The sequence below is a fragment of the Hemicordylus capensis genome, chromosome 1 (genome assembly GCF_027244095.1).
Source record: "Hemicordylus capensis ecotype Gifberg chromosome 1, rHemCap1.1.pri, whole genome shotgun sequence".
Taxonomy (NCBI): domain Eukaryota; kingdom Metazoa; phylum Chordata; class Lepidosauria; order Squamata; family Cordylidae; genus Hemicordylus; species Hemicordylus capensis.
In genome coordinates, this window is record NC_069657.1 from 344,926,252 (window position 1) to 344,941,991 (window position 15,740).

At 42.4% G+C, this 15,740-nt stretch overlaps 1 protein-coding gene across 1 annotated transcript in view; it reads right to left on the reverse strand.

Annotated features, from left to right (window-relative positions):
* Window positions 1-15,129, reverse strand: part of THEMIS (thymocyte selection associated) — a 96,199-nt gene extending 81,070 nt beyond the window's left edge. The window contains exon 1 of the mRNA XM_053284054.1: window positions 14,992-15,129. Coding sequence (XP_053140029.1) covers window positions 14,992-15,082 — 91 coding nt within the window. The 5' untranslated portion in view covers window positions 15,083-15,129. The remainder of the gene's footprint in view (window positions 1-14,991) is intronic.
* Between the last annotated feature and the right edge of the window lie 611 nt (window positions 15,130-15,740).

Below are 15,740 nucleotides of genomic sequence, written 5' to 3' on the forward strand. Positions count from 1 at the left end.
AACAGACAGCAGTAGAAACAGCACAACAGTAAAAACCAGCATGAGCACTGGTAACATAGCCACACAGCAGTTGGTCCAGTCTCTCCTCTGCATTGATTGGAATGGCAAGCCTTAAGATCCGGTTGTTAATTTTAGGCAAAGGGAAAATTCTGTAACCCAGTCAATTCCAGAGTATTTGTGCTGAGAAAGCATGAGATCAAGTGACCTTAAGATAACGTTGTTATCAGTAGAGCAGCACAACCAGCCAGCCTGTCTTAATGTTGAGGCCACCATAGCGCATATTAGAATGGGAGGCACCTTGCTAGAGTGGATTGTGCTGTATACTGTGGATTCCTATGCATTGCACAGTGTATGAAAGGGGGCAAATATAATGAATTACTCATTGTCATAATGCAAATTTCCTGGAAGCACAAAATTGATGAAAGACACAAATACAATCAAGCAGAAGGCCTGATTCTTTCTTTCAGCAGAAGAAAGATGTCACAAGCTCATCTTATTGCAGCCTGTTTACTAGGATCATACAATGCCCCTGGAGGCTAGAATTAAAGCACTAGATGTGCAAATCAATTTGGGCACAAAATGATTTGTACTCCAATCTGATTATTCAAGTGATTTATAGACAAAACAAATCACCTCTGTGCTCAATTGCCCAGATTCAGGTACAAAACAAATCACCCCAGATTCAGACCTGAAAAATTCAGAGATTTGGACCTCCATTTTGTGGCCAAAGTGAGTTAGGTGGTAGTGCCCAATGGGTGCAAGGAAGTTACCACCCAGATTTCAATGAAATTGGGCAAAGGGGTAGTTTTTAAAAGATTTTTTGACGTTCACGAGTCTTTAAGCTTTTCCCCATAGGGAATAATGGGGATTTCATCAGCCTTAGTTATAACTCCCGGGGGGGGGGCACCAGGGTGACCCAGAATGGTTTGTGGTGGGTGGTAGTGCCCAATGGGTACAAGGAAGTTACCACCCAGATTTCAAAGAAATTGGGCAAAGGGGTGGTTTTTTTAAAGTTGGCATGTCTTTGTGACAGATTTTGGGAGAAAGGGGGTTTGGGGGGCAGAAGAGTGGGTCAGGTGGTAGTGCCCCAAGGGGTGCCTGCCACCACCCAGATTTCAAATAAATTGGTGGAAGGGGTGATTTCCCCCCGCCCTGAAGTTTTCACGACTTTAAGCTTTTTTTCCCCCCATAGGGAATAATGGGGAATTTCAGCAGCCCCATAACTCCACTTGAGGGGCACCAGGGTGGCCCAGAGTGGCTTGTGTTGTAGTGCAAATAGGGTACCAACCACCCCCAGAACAACAAGCTCATGGGGCACTGAGCTTTGTTGTTTTCAATGTCTGAGGTGTTCTGAGAGTTGATTCTCTGGTAGGAAATGAAAGTGGATTGTTTATTAGAAAGTCCATTTTTTCTGGAATTTATTCTTATTCCCTTTTCTCTGTTGAGAATAATTTCCTTACTCTTTACTAGGACAAGTATTTCTCAAATGCAAGGTGTTTCCACATATAAGTGGATGAAGAAAAATGAGAAGCACCAAATACAGATGAAAATGAAGAGACAAAAGTCCCATGGTGCTGTATTATTTATTATGTTTGTTTGAGCCCAACACATGTTGGCAACAATTACTCACTGTGATACTATAGACCATAGTATCCTTTTGAAACATCTGAGGGGATTGGGAGTGGGGGGCACTGCTTTGCAGTGGTTCCACTGCTACCTCACGGGCAGATTCCAGATGGTGTTGCTCGGAGACTGTTGTTCTTTAGAAGCTGAAGTTTCAGGCTCCATATTGTCTCTGATGTTGTCTCTACATGAAACCGCTGGGAGAGATCATGAGGAGATTTGGGGTAGGGTGTTATTAGTATGCTGATGACACCCAAATAGACTTCTCCATGTCAACTCCATCAGGAGAAGGCATAATCTCCCTAAATGCCTGCCTGGAGACATTAATGGGCTGGATGAGGGACAACAAACTGAGGCTGCATCTAGATAAGTCGGAGGTCCTTATTGTGTGGGGTCGGAACTCGGGAGACAATTTTGATCTGCCTATTCTAGATGGGGTCACACTCCCTCAGAAGGAACAGGTACACACACAGTCTGGGAGTGTATCTGGATCTGAACCTCTCCCTGGTGTCCCAGGTTGAAGTGGTAGCCAGAGGTGCTTTTTATCAGCTTTGGCTGATACGCCAGCTGCGTCTGTTTCTTGAGATGAACGACCTCAAAACAGTGGTACATATTATGGTAACTTCTAGGCTGGATTACTGCAATGCGCTCTATGTGGGGTTGCCTTTACAGTATATGGAAACTGCAGTTGGTCCAGAATGTGGTGGCCAGGTTGGTCTCTGGCTCATCTAGGAGAGAACATATCACTTCTTTGTTGAAAGAATCACACTGACTGCAGATACATTTCCAGGCAAAATACAAGGTGCTGGTTATGACCTATAAAGCCCTAAACAGCTTAGGCCCTGGGTATTTAAGAGAACATCTTCTTCACCATTAACCCACCGCCTGTTAAGATCATCTAGAGAAATTCACCTGCAGTTGCCACCAATTTGTTTGGCAGCTACTCGGGAACGGGCCTCCTCCGTTACTGACCCTGGACTTTGGAATGTGCTACCTGTTGAAATAAGAGCTCCCCATCTCTGGCAACTTTTTAAAAGGTGCTGAAGACACATTTATTCACTCAGGCTTTTAATTAAATATGTGGTTTAAACTTTAAGGTTTTAAATGATTTTATTGTAAGTGTTTTTAATGTTTAAATGATTTTAATTGTTTCATTGATTTAGTTTTGATTTTAACTGTTAAATTGATTTTAACTGTTTTTATTTGTTGTAAACCACCCTAAGCCATTTTGGAGGGGCAGTCTATAAATCAAATCAAATCAAATCAATCAGTCAATCAAGTGGATAGGGAAGGTATTGAAGTTTTCTTCCACAGCTCAGCATGGGGGAGGGGGAAGTGATTTTCATTCCTCTCTTTCCTTCCAAAAAGCTTTTTTGTTTGAAAAAAAATGTGCCCCTGAGGGTTATGCAGCCCTCAGTGACACATTCCTGGCACCAAAGGGCCTTTTGGAGAGAGGGGAGAGAAGTCAGTTCCTCCTCTGCTCGTGCTGGGCTGTGGAAGAAGTATTCAGTACAGCCATTCTCCAACCATTCTTCAACATAGGAACATAAGAAGCTGCCATATACTGAGTCAAACCATTGGTCCATCTAGTACTGTCTACACAGACTGGCAGCAGCTTCTCCAAGGTTGCACAATGAAGCCCTTCTTCCACCCTCATAACACAGCGCAACATGTGGGCCAGTGTACATACAAGAAGAAACAAGTTGTTTCCTATCACTGGATTATGGCAAAATAATTTGATATCAGTATTTTATGCATATCTACTAAGCAGTTTAATGCTATTTTCAACTTGAGGAGAGCTATTTTTGCTACCCCTTTCCCCCCTCTTTTTTTGGAAAAGGCTAAGAACTTTTACTTAAAAAAACACACCCTATAATATACATTTAAGCTGTACAAATATGTAAAAATAGTTGGCACCCATTGTATATCTGTAATCAAAAACAATGTTAGACAAGATTAAACCTAGTTAATTTATTGGATTTAAGTGTGGCTAATTCTGTGCTAGAGTTTGGTGGTTAATTTTTAAATGATGGCTGTGTTGGTTCAGATTATATTCTATGTGATTAAAAAGAGGGTTGAACATACTGCAAAGAAGGAATGTGCTGGGAGAACATCAGGATGTGCAGGGAAAGTGCAGGGAGATGCATGCTCCCAGCATGTCCCCCTATTTAACTGCATGGGTTAGGAGGAGGGGGAGAGGAGGGGGGAGAGTATTGTCTGAACTAGCCTAGTGCCTCATGGGGTGTTTTTCATGTTTATGTCCAAATGTTTTAGGTGAGGTTTTTGACCAGTTGCAAGGTGGACTGCTGTGCTTCTTTGGATCAGTGCTGCTGGAAGCCACAGGCATGAGTTGAGGGTATGCCCTCTCTCCTGCTGTTACCGAGTACTTATTTATTATTATTATTTTACACAGTCAGACAGGGGTTATTGACTGGTTTGTTTTATCCAGACATCGAGTCCTTCCCTAGGACCTGGGATGGCTGAATTTTCTTGTCAATTGTTATAGATATCGTTGCAGACTATAGGCTGTTCCCAGTAAAGCTGCTTTTTGTAATTGGCTGATGGTGATTTCTGTGGCCCCGATGGTGTTGAGGTGCTCTTCAAGGTCTTTGGGAACTGACACCCAGGGTGCCAATTACCACTGGGATTATTTTGGTCTTTTTCTGCCACAGCCTTTCAATTTCAATTTGTAGATCTTTGTATTTTGTGATCTTTTCTATTTCTTTTTTTCTATTCTGCTATCCCCTGGTATTGCTATGTTGATTATTTTGACTTGTTTTTCTTTCTTCTCGACTACAGTTATATCTGGTTTATTGTGTGGCAGATGTTTGTCTGTTTGTAGTCGGAAGTCCCATAATATTTTTACATCTTCATTTTCTTCAACTTTTTCAATTTGATGGTCCCACCAATTTTTGGCTACAGGTAGCTTGTATTTTTTGCAGATGTTCCAGTGTATCATCCCTGCTATCTTGTCATGCCTTTGTTTGTAGTCAGTCTGTGCGATCTTTTTACAGCAGCTGATTAGGTGGTCCACTGTTTCATCTGCTTTATTATTATTATTACTACTACTACTACTACTACTACTACATTTATATCCCGCTCTTCCTCCAAGGAGCCTACATACTACATACTTGAGTTTCTCCTTCACAACAACCCTGTGAAGTAGGTTAGGCTGAGAGAGAAGTGACTGGCCCAGAGTCACCCAGCTAGATTCATGGCTGAATGGTGATCTGAACTCGGGTCTCCCCGGTCCTAGTCCAGCAGTCTATCCACTACACCACACTGGCTCCTGCAACTGGTACTCAGAGGCATCCTGCCTTTGAGGCTGGAGATGGCCTATAGCCCTCCAACTAGTAGCCGATAATAGACCTCTCCTCTATGAAATTATCCAAACCCCTCTTAAAGACATCCAGGTTGTTGGCTGTCACCACATCTCGTGGCAGATAATTCCACAAGTTGATTATGCGTTGTGTGAAAAAGTACTTCCGTTTGTTGGCTCTAGATTTCCTGACAATCAATTTCATGGGATGACCCCTGGTTCTAGTGTTATGTGAGAGGGAGAAGAATTTCTCTCCATCCACTTTCTCCATACCATGCATGATTTTATCCCTTGATTTTAAAAGGATGTGCTGCAATTCAGCATCCGAATCACATCCCTACTTAAAAGAAGGGCCTGACCCCTTTTAGCAAATATTTTTAGATGCCTTAAGGGTGCATGGTTTTACTAAAATAAGGGGGGGGGAGTAGGGCCTGTGGTTCTTTCATTATGGTTCCTCCGCTTTTACTCCAATAATTTGGGCACTCCTTGAAGGCTTTTAGCCTATAGGTCTGTTTCCTCCTCTTAGAAGCCCCAGATCATAGGTTCCAGGAAGAATTCTTTTCTTCAGCCCCTTAAAGAAACTTTCCACTATGAGCACCTCTGCAAGAAGCATCTATAGCTTTTGTTCACCTGTGGACTCTCAAAAACCTTGTTTTTGAGGAGCCTCTCCAAACCCCCAAAGTAGGTTGTAGCAATGCAATAAAAGTTGTTCTTACCACCACTGCCCCCATCAACAAGAGCTGTCCTTATTTTAAAAAGAAAACACAGAAACGCTTGTCACCTACACAAAACTGCCTTGAGAGTTCCATGAATTCCAGCTGTAGGATATTCCCTTCACAGTGCCACCAGACACATCTCTCTTTGCAGCACAATCCTTGCTGTCCTTGCATTCCTGAAGTTAATCCTCATATCCCCTTGGAATTTATGTCCTTCCATTACATGAATGTCTAATTAACTCAACCTGCTACACATTTCAGTTGCCTGACTCAATAGTGATCGCTCCCCAGTAAGTGAGCAGGTCAGGTTGCAAAAACCCATGTCACGGGTCCAGCTTTCAGACCGTTTGGGTACAAAAATGCAAAGTCAACCAGATGTAGCATTGTGTATGATGGCTGATGTACACTCAAGCAACTGAACACATCAGTCAGCTCACCTCTTGGTTGAGGACGTCCAGGTTTTGCAAATACCCATCCAGTCATTAGAAAAGCAACAGACACAGATTTATCTTTTCCCATACAAGAGGGAAGCTTTAAATGTCAAGAGCTTTAAGCCATTTCTATCCTAGGCGAATCTTTTAAAATTACTTCTGCTGTTTCTGATTTATTTCTCCCCTGATGGGTTTATGACACTTTTTGCTGTTTCTCATTTATCTGGCAGGTTTGAACTTTGCATGCAATGAAATAGCTTTGATGTAAGCTGCATCGTCTTACAGGAAAGAGCCACTTGACACCTCAGAAGTACTTAAAAAATTTTTTTTTGTTTGCCTTCATTTTCAGAGTCAGCATTAACTAGTTTTAATATCTTCTTAAATTACTATATAGGTAGATTAATTCTCTTTTCCTTCCTTCCCTCATTCTCACTTTCCCTTTTATTGAGAAAAGTATATATTGTGGCCATGAGAGGACTGAGTGAGCTAATTTTACACACAAGAATTTAGCCGCTTGTTCAGAGCGGGTAAATCATACCTAGCTGACTTTGAAATTCACCATTGTGGTCAGCAGGGCTGCTACCCTCCCCAAAGTGCACCTGCTTCTCACTGGCATATCATATTTTGTTTAAATATGGACATTTCCCTGGTCATTAATTGGCAACCATTGAACCAGTGCTCAGTGTTCAATGTGGTAAACCTCTTGGGTATGCAAAGCATCATATTTTGAAAAGAACCACATTGAAGCTAGGACAGGGCTCTACATGTGCCACGGTAGAATGCAGAATATTGGAATGCAGAATCTGGGGTGCTGGTACAACATTTAGCTTCCTTAGAATCTTAGTTTTTAATTTTTGTTTTTAAAGGTAAGCTTCTAGGCTTTCTAGCCATAAGAATATACATGTGCTTCAAAGTAAAAAATGCCAGCTCACTCTGGCGAACACAGCATGATTAGCAAAAGGACAATAAACTGTGCAGAAGAGTACCAAACGCAGAATAAATTGTGGAAAATAGAAAAATGCAAATTCACTAATTTGCATAATCCATACAAGATGCAGAATTCTGCTTTTCTTTGGACAGAATTTGGTACTTTTGACAAAGAAGTTTCACTGAACACAGCTTATTTGTTTGTTTTTCTTATCATGTGACAAAACATCCAGTAGACTTAGTAGCTAGTTGTTCTGGAAACAAAGGATGTTAATCTTACCCTTTCTAGAGCAAAAATATAGGGAGAAAATGTCATGTAATTATATTATGGAGTTCATTTGGTTTTAGAAAGGGGTTAGAGAAATTCATGAAGATAGATCTACCAGTGCCTATTTACCATGATGGCTATGGAATCACTGCTCTCAGACAATGGCCACACACGCATGTAACACAAAACTGGAGGTTCCTTCTCATCCAGCTTCGGCAGCTGTACATCCAAATGCAGGCAACTGGAATTAAGCAGGGAAATGGACCCACAGTTTCCCTCCCCAAACTCCATTCGGAACCTTTGGTTCAGAGTGGAGTTTTGCCACCTTTAACTCCATTTGTGCAGTGCCAACGTTACAACTGAACACTGGCATCGCAGTTCCCCCCCTCATGCAAATGGAATTGAGGGGGAAAGCTCCTCCCTTGTTCTGGCTGCCATTGGCTGCCAGGACTGCCCTTCAATAAAGAAGGAAGTCCACGTAGCTAGTTCCCCCTCCTTCAATAGTGGCCAGTTCGGGTGCCACTGTGGTGGCGGCGGCGGCAGCAGCAGCGAGAGGCACCTTTAAGGGTCAATTAATAGGTGCTTACCTCTGCTCTCATCATACCTGAACACTGCTCGGGGCAGCAGTGCACCGCCTAGCACCCTCTGCGGCGGGAATCACCTCCACCTCTCACCTGGCCACTGGCATGGAATCAGTTCCATGGAGGCCAAGCGAATGGTGGATGGAATCCCCACTCCAAGGGTGCTGGGCGGTGCACGCTGCTGCTCCAAGCAGTGTTCATGTGTGATGAGAATTGAGGTAATCACCTATTAAGTGACCCTTAAAGGTGCCTCTCAATGCCCACTCCCTCCCTGATGGCACCCTGGCCTCCTCTCTGCAGTCAGCGTAACTGCAGTTAGGTCACTCTTCATTTTGTCCAAATTCAGATGGGAGAGCGGGGGCCATGGAACCACAGGTCCATTTGACCCACAGTTCTGCATTCTTCGGTATGATCCCCATTGCTCATTGAGGTCATCTGGAGAGGTCCATCTCCAGTTACACCGGTACGTCTGGTGGCGACTCAGAACCTGGCCTTTTCTGTAGCTGTACCTGGTCTATAGAATGCACTTCCGGCAGATATCCGCAGTTTAGGCTCGTTGTTGGCCTTTAAGAGAGCCCAAAAAACTTATTTGTTTGGCCTGGCCTTCCAAGGCTTGTAAAGGGTTGTTTTTTTAAAAAAGTATTTTAATTGGTTTTAATTAATTGTTTTTGAATTGTTTTTATATTGTTTTTAGCACTGTGTTTTGAACTGGGTGTTTTTATGTCTCTTTAAAAGTTGTTGTACACTGCCCGTAGCCTCTGGATGGGCTAGTTTATAAATGTAATAAATAACAACAACAACAAACAACAGCAACAATATTGATAATAAAATTCAGCCATCCCAGGTCCTTGGGAAAGATTCAATGTCTGCATAAAACAAACCAGTCAATAACACCTGTCTGACTGTGTAAACAAACAACAACAACAATAATAATGCCCAAAGGTGGCCAGTATGTCACTGACTATCAGTTGGTGGTGAGCAACAGCAGGACAGACTTTTGTCTTCATGCTTTCTTCTAGGCTTTTCAGAGGCATCTGACTGGTGGCCACTGAGAGGATGGAATTGATGGACCTTTGGTCTGATCCAATAAGGCTGTTGTTGTGGTTTTTATGCATTTAGCTTCTATTCTTTGTGGAGAGATCTTCAAGGAGAGGCTTATCAGTCTCCTGTGGGAGCTTTCTACAGCATGGAAAAGGTCAGCCAGTTATTAGCTTGATGATAATAATTTGATACCAGATCATTCTGGTATCAGCAAGCTGTGTCAACAGTTCTACTGCTCACAAACTGCATTTTGTAGAATGTAATGAAAGTTACTGGCTAATAATACTGTAGCTGCAGAAAAGATGGTCAACTGATTGCAGTAGTACTTGGTTGAGTCTGATGATACTTGGGCTGAGTTTCTATGTTGCAAGATTTTTTAATGAAAACAGCCAGTTCCATCTACTCCCCCAGAGTCCCACCTATTCCCCCACAAATACTGTAAAATTATTTTCTCTCTCGGGAATATTTTAAAAATAAATAAATGTAAGGCAGTGAAGTGCTACACTAATGCTACTAGGGATCCGAAAAGCACCCTTAATTGTATTCAAACAGCAATATCCAATAATGAGCTTTGGGTTACAGGGCAATTACATGTTTAAAGGGCAAGGAGGAATGTGCTTAAAAGCGAAGGTAATGAAGAAAGGGCAGACAGTGAAAGAGTCTAAGATGAAAGGGAGGTAGAAGGGGATGGTGTGAGGAAGCAGGCTCTAGGACTGAAATGGAGAGAAAATGAGTCCTTGGTGTCAAAAACAGTGTGGGGGAAGGGAGATGAAAGGAAAAGGAGAATGTGGGACAGCATAATTATCTTTTCTGGGGATTTTGGACCTTTCTTGTTGTATACTGATTAAAGGAGCGCTAAAGGTTCTTGCAACTTGGCAGCTCCCACAGGGGTGATGTTCCACTGATAAATTAAACTTTACATTTGTTTCTGTTGACTGGAATAAGCAACACATTCAAGGAATATCTGCAGTTCTGTTTCCTTTTGTTGAAAATATAGAGTTGTTGTTTGGCATTTAGACAACTAAGCATTTAATTCAGTAATTGTGCAGTCTGTTTTTATAACTCCAGCCCTTTAGAAAATATGAAATGCCATGCGTTTTCTTTAATTTCAGAATGACCTTATATTTAAAAAGCTAAAATTGTTTTTTCATAATAAGACTCAGGCAATGTTTAAACTTCCTGAACAACCTAGCTGTTCAAAGTACTTGACTTTAACATGATTTATGCCCCTTGAACCAAGGAAACCAGAACAGTTTCAGTTCTCATGTTAACAGACTTGGGGTCTTGCTGTCTGCTCTAATGGATGCATGTTTTGTCCTTGGCCCTGAAACTTTGCATGGAAAAGACACTCTAAGCCTGAAGAATATTCATAATTATCATTGTTCACCCAACTATGTTGAAAATAATGTATTCTTGTACTGGTATCTGATGCAGAATTTGTGTATTCTGATCCAGACTATAAGGAAATATAGTCTGGATCAGAAGAACCAAGTCTATATCACAGTATGTTCAGAGGAAAGTATCCACTGCTTTTTTGGGAGGGCAAGCCTTCAGGTGTATATAATTTTGTGGGAAACTTTATCTGTTTCATGCAGGTTGACCATGGCCATCTAGGAAGTCCCTAATGAAATGAGCTAGATGAACATGGCACTTCTTTAGTCAGGATCCAGACTCTCTGGGCAGGATCATGACAAAGCACAGCTGAAATAAATGAGAGAAATTAGTCACAGCTATCTTAAATCCCATTAGTGACAGAGGGCTTAGTCATGATTAGCTTAGTCTGGACCTTGTCCTTTGTGTGCAGGAATAGTGGAGGACTATTTTTCAAAACCTCCTTGTGCATATTTAGAACCTAAAGAATATAAATTTGAAATAAATGGTTCTGGACAACTTTACATTTCTCTAGGTAAAGATGATACTTTTTACTGCCGTCCCCTAGTTAAATTAAGCCAGCAGAAAATTAAATTCAGTTGCCCATAAAACAATTATATTAGTATTAAGAAAGGCACAATTTTCTCAACGTAAAAATGGAAAACTCAAATTTGTCTCATATGTATTTTTTAAAAAAATCAATGGGCATATAATGTGCTTAGATTACTAGCCATCAGTATTTACTAAAATATTCCAGAAGAGCATCTCAAAACAAATCAGTTTCTCGTCGTTTCAGTTTCTTTTAATTGAATTCACTCTCAGATTGTCAAGTACTTTGTACAATTGTTAGTGTCTTTCTAATCAATATAGATTAGGTATTATTGAGAACGTACTGTTACTGAGAAGCAGGGCCAGAGAAAAGGAACCTGGGGAAAATATAGTCTTAGGGCTCTCCTTCTGCATCTGTCAAATGCTGTCTGTAGATAGGAATAGCATGTTGGAGGTCCCCAAACCTGTGGGAGCCTCAGGACAGTTTGCTTCCTTTGCATCCCTGATGAGAAAACGCTTCCTTTTTATCAGCTCTGTCCTCATTTTCATGCAGATATATGGAAACTCAACTAGGGCAATGGGCCATTGATCTGATTGCAAGGGCTGTTATTTGTGTTATGGTGCCTCTCACCACCCATCCTTTGTGGCTAGGAGAAGAAAAGCATGACACTACAAAAGAACATGAATTATAAGAATATGTACTACTTTAAATAGAGTTCGTCATATGATGGATTCCCTCAGCAATAGCTACTGTTGAAAACAAAAACTAGTTTTTTTTAATTGACTATAACTATGAGACAATGGAAAATGCCATCTGTCCCTCCAACTTGCTTTCTTTCTGTCCACTCTTCAGTGATGTACATTAGTACACTATTATACACTCGCAGATGGCATGGTTAGGATGAGAGAAGACAGAAATGGAGCAACTCATTCAGACAGGTCTGCTGCCACTTCTCCCACAAAAAAATATGATGCTGGGAAAGGACTCAGGGTTGGTCATGGGCCTTTTGCAGTCAGCCAGTGTCCAACTTGGCTGACTGCCCCCACCCACTCCCAGTCAGGCCTGGCTACTGAACTATGTGGAGAAAATCCTTCAGCAAATCTTTTTCTGGTCTTGATATGTTCTCATAATCAACATACTCTCTTACCACATTTTGTGCATTCTTGTTTCTAACTTGAGTATATATGGGCTTCTTACAAGGCTATAAGATAAGAGTGAGAAATTAAATGATGAAAGAAGTATCTCTTCTTTTGAGACCTTTCATTTATTTTAATGTGGTTTTGTGGCATTCTAAGTTGAGCCTTCAGAAAAAAATAATATGATCAGCCGCTGAGTATTTACTAAAACACAACCATCTGAAACAAACAGGGCATGCTGATGTGTGCTGATAATACCATGTGTACTTATCGAGTTCCATCTGAAAAGCACTGTTGGAGCCACAGCTGCTTTGCTCCAGTCCATTTATCTCTAGCTTTCTACCCCATTAGATAAGGTGAGCTCTCTCCTAAACTTTATCTTTATCTTTATCTTCTCTCCTAAACTTTATCTTCAGGGAAGACTGAACATTCTCCAGTCCTTGCACCATCATAGATCTAGAATGTCAAAAGTTGTGTCTTGGCAAAATAGCAAAACAGAAAATTACAGTAATGTTACACTGATGCGGCTGTTGGAAGATCAGGATGCCTTTCCCATTACCATGTCTGCCTGGTTTGGTTGCACCTCTGTACTCCCTTGACTTGATCTTTGGCTTTTCCATAGTAGCGACACTGTTGTCTACACTATTCCATAACAGCTACTTTCTAACTAAGACACCATTACAGACACATCTCTCCAGTCGGTGGACAGGAGATTAGTCATTCTGATACCCCCAAACCATTAGTACGATATCAGCAGATTGGGAAATACCACTGTAATAACTTGTTGCCTCTAGGCATACACAGAGTTCTTGGAGGAAGACTCTAAAAATCACATATGCAATGCCAGGAAACCCAAGGTCAGTCACCTCCTACAGATAAGGACTCCTGGTCCTAATCAGGATGAATCATACTGAATATCACTCCCTTTTGCACAAACTACCTGTATTGTAATCACCCCTACACCCCTTTTGTCTTAAGAAAATGCCTGAAGAGCAGCTGGCCAATCTACTGCAATTTCTTTTTGTTTAGGACCATCCAGGATCCTCATCACCATGGGCGCACCCTTGGTCATGTTCTCAGGTCAGTTTGGGACTATAAGACTCCCTCACCCCTTCAGCTCATGAGGTGCGAGTGTGGGTGGGGATCAGCACGTGTGTCTGAAGTTTTGCTTTTGCCATCATCCCAAAGGCATCTCACTTTTTGCACATACACATAGAGAGCTGCTTTCTTGTACTACGGCAACTTTGCTTTCTCCCCTGGGAGATCTTTTGGAGTAGCAGAGCCCAGCCATCTGTAGGCACGCTGCTTTCCCACATGGCCCCAAGCCTCTCTGCTTCAGTTTCCTCCCTGCAACGAAAGGACTATGCCTCCTTTCCAAAGAGGAAGCTAGCATCCTCACAACCCTCGGACCCAAGCCTTACCAACATATGATAGGTAGATATAGATCATGGTCTCTGTCGCTACTCCCCTTCTCTATCTATTGCCCTCAACAATGTCCCCATCCCTCAGCGTTAACTCCTGAATGTCTATTGAAGGCAATTCAGTGTCATTCTCTGAGCATTGACTCCTTAAGGGAGACCATTGCCAGCAGCTCTGTCAGAGAGCGCCGACTACTACTTTGATTTGTACACTTCTGTTCTCTAATAACACGTAGAGGCTATTCTCACGATCGGCCGAAATTGGGCTGAGAGAGCCTAGCCCGATTTCAGCTGATTGTGTGCTGCAACGGGAGCCCCGTGACTCCTGGCAGCAAACCTCCCAAGGTACCCCTCCCCTTAGCCGAGGTTAACGGAGCGGTCACTCTGTTAACCTCGTCTTTTTTATCGTGTATTACCGTGGTGCGGCTCCGTGCCATGGCAAGACAGGAGGAGACCCTCGGCTGGGAGGCTTCAAGCAGCCTCCCAGGCTTGAGGGTCTCTCCAGTATGCCCCGCATACTCCTGAACTTCCAGGGGCTATACGGCCCCCGATCCCCACAGTCCCCAGCATCTCTGTGACGGAGCTGGCAGTTGTGTGGGCAGCCGATCCAGCCGCTCAGGGATGCAATTGTGATTGTCTGCGGGGAGAGTGGGCTAAGCCCGCTCTCCCCACAAACCCCCTTAAGGCAGGTCTCACTGACTGTGAGACTCGTCTCTTAGTCTTTGTTTTCAAGAAACTTGTCTTGGCTCCCTGCTAATTTCCCAGTACCCTAGAAACAATCAGCTTTCCTAGCACCTTAGATATTAATTTGGATGTATGTAAGTTTGCACTCAATTTGAGATAGTTTCCCCATTTTAGCCAAAACATAGTCATGAAGGGTGGTAATAGCCACACTTCCAAGCAAACCTTCCAAGCAAGCCTTCCCCATCCTCTCTCCTGTTCAAACAGCTTCCTTAGTTAACAGATGTTGAAACAAAGGCATAGCTGAGGGAAACCAACATGTAAGTGGAATTGCTGTTTTGCCTAAACTATCAAATAACATGCAGCACAATAGCCCCACGTCCCACCTCTCCAGAAAACAAGTAATCGTCGGTGCTATAAAAAGTAATGCCACCAGCCACTTTTTCAGGGTTGATGAATGCCGAGATCCAACTCTGCATGCCTAGCATCATTCTGCTCACACAAGTGGTTCCCAATCCAAAGGAGGTGTACACACTGACGTCTGCATCCTTGTGAATGCAGCATTCACTAGATTGGAGTATAAAGAATTTTGTAACTTGATTTCTAATGTTGACAGAATACTCAGAGCTGTAAAAAGGCTGCATATGTTAGAAGCCTCCCCTGCCTCATGTTTGACCCTCATTGCCATATTTTTGAAACTAACTCTTTGTAGGTCAATGGCCGCTCATCAGAGTTTCCAAACAAAGCAATTTATTTAACTTTTTAATATTTATACTTGCACTTTATGCTATAAAGTAACCGGCCTAGGGATGCCATGCTATTCTTACAATGTTCAGTTCCTAATCAATTGATTTCTTTCCATAGAGCACAGACTAGTGAAGTCACATTCTCTTATATGCACAGTTAGATTATTTTAGACCAAAGCTTACCTTCATCATAAAAGCCAGACTGGATTTGCAGAATCCTAGGAAGAGATTTTGGATCCAAGGAATGGATGAAATCCTTCAGGCTTGATGACATGGTCTGTGGAAGAGTAGCAAGATTTGATATTTAAACAAAAACAGCTCATAAGAGGCTCTCCATCACCACTTGGCACACTTAAAAGACAACACTGTGAAATTTGAAACAAGTTTTCTGTTGAGAGAGAGGTACTGTTCACTTTTCAGCCTTTTCACTGTAGAGACCACTTCCTCTTTGGGTTGGTAGAAGGCAGGCATAGGAAGCTAAGAGAACTGCATTCAACACCTGGGTACAGATGTATTACCTAGTGCTCATGCCAGTTTGGGCTACAGGAAATACACTGTATTGGTTTATGCCAGTAGTAGCTGGAGAAGGAGGTGGTGGTGAGATAAACAACTAGAGTGTGGTTTAGTACCTAATGCAGCTGCACCAACACACAAGAAGATCTCATCTCTAGCCTTTGATGGTTTGGAATTGAACTTCTGAAATAAAAACAAAGCAGGGGCGTAACTACTATTAGGCAGGGGGAGGTGGCTGCCTGGGGCCCCCGACGCCTCGAGGGGCCCCCCAGAGGCAATTCACATGACTATATATTGTGAAGTGTGTGTGTGTGTATCAGTGAGCGGCCCATTTTAAAATTTTGTCTCTGGGCCCACTCCAGCCTTGTTATGCCCCTGAAACAAAGTACTGGTTTTTCTTTTCCAATAAGCCACAAACT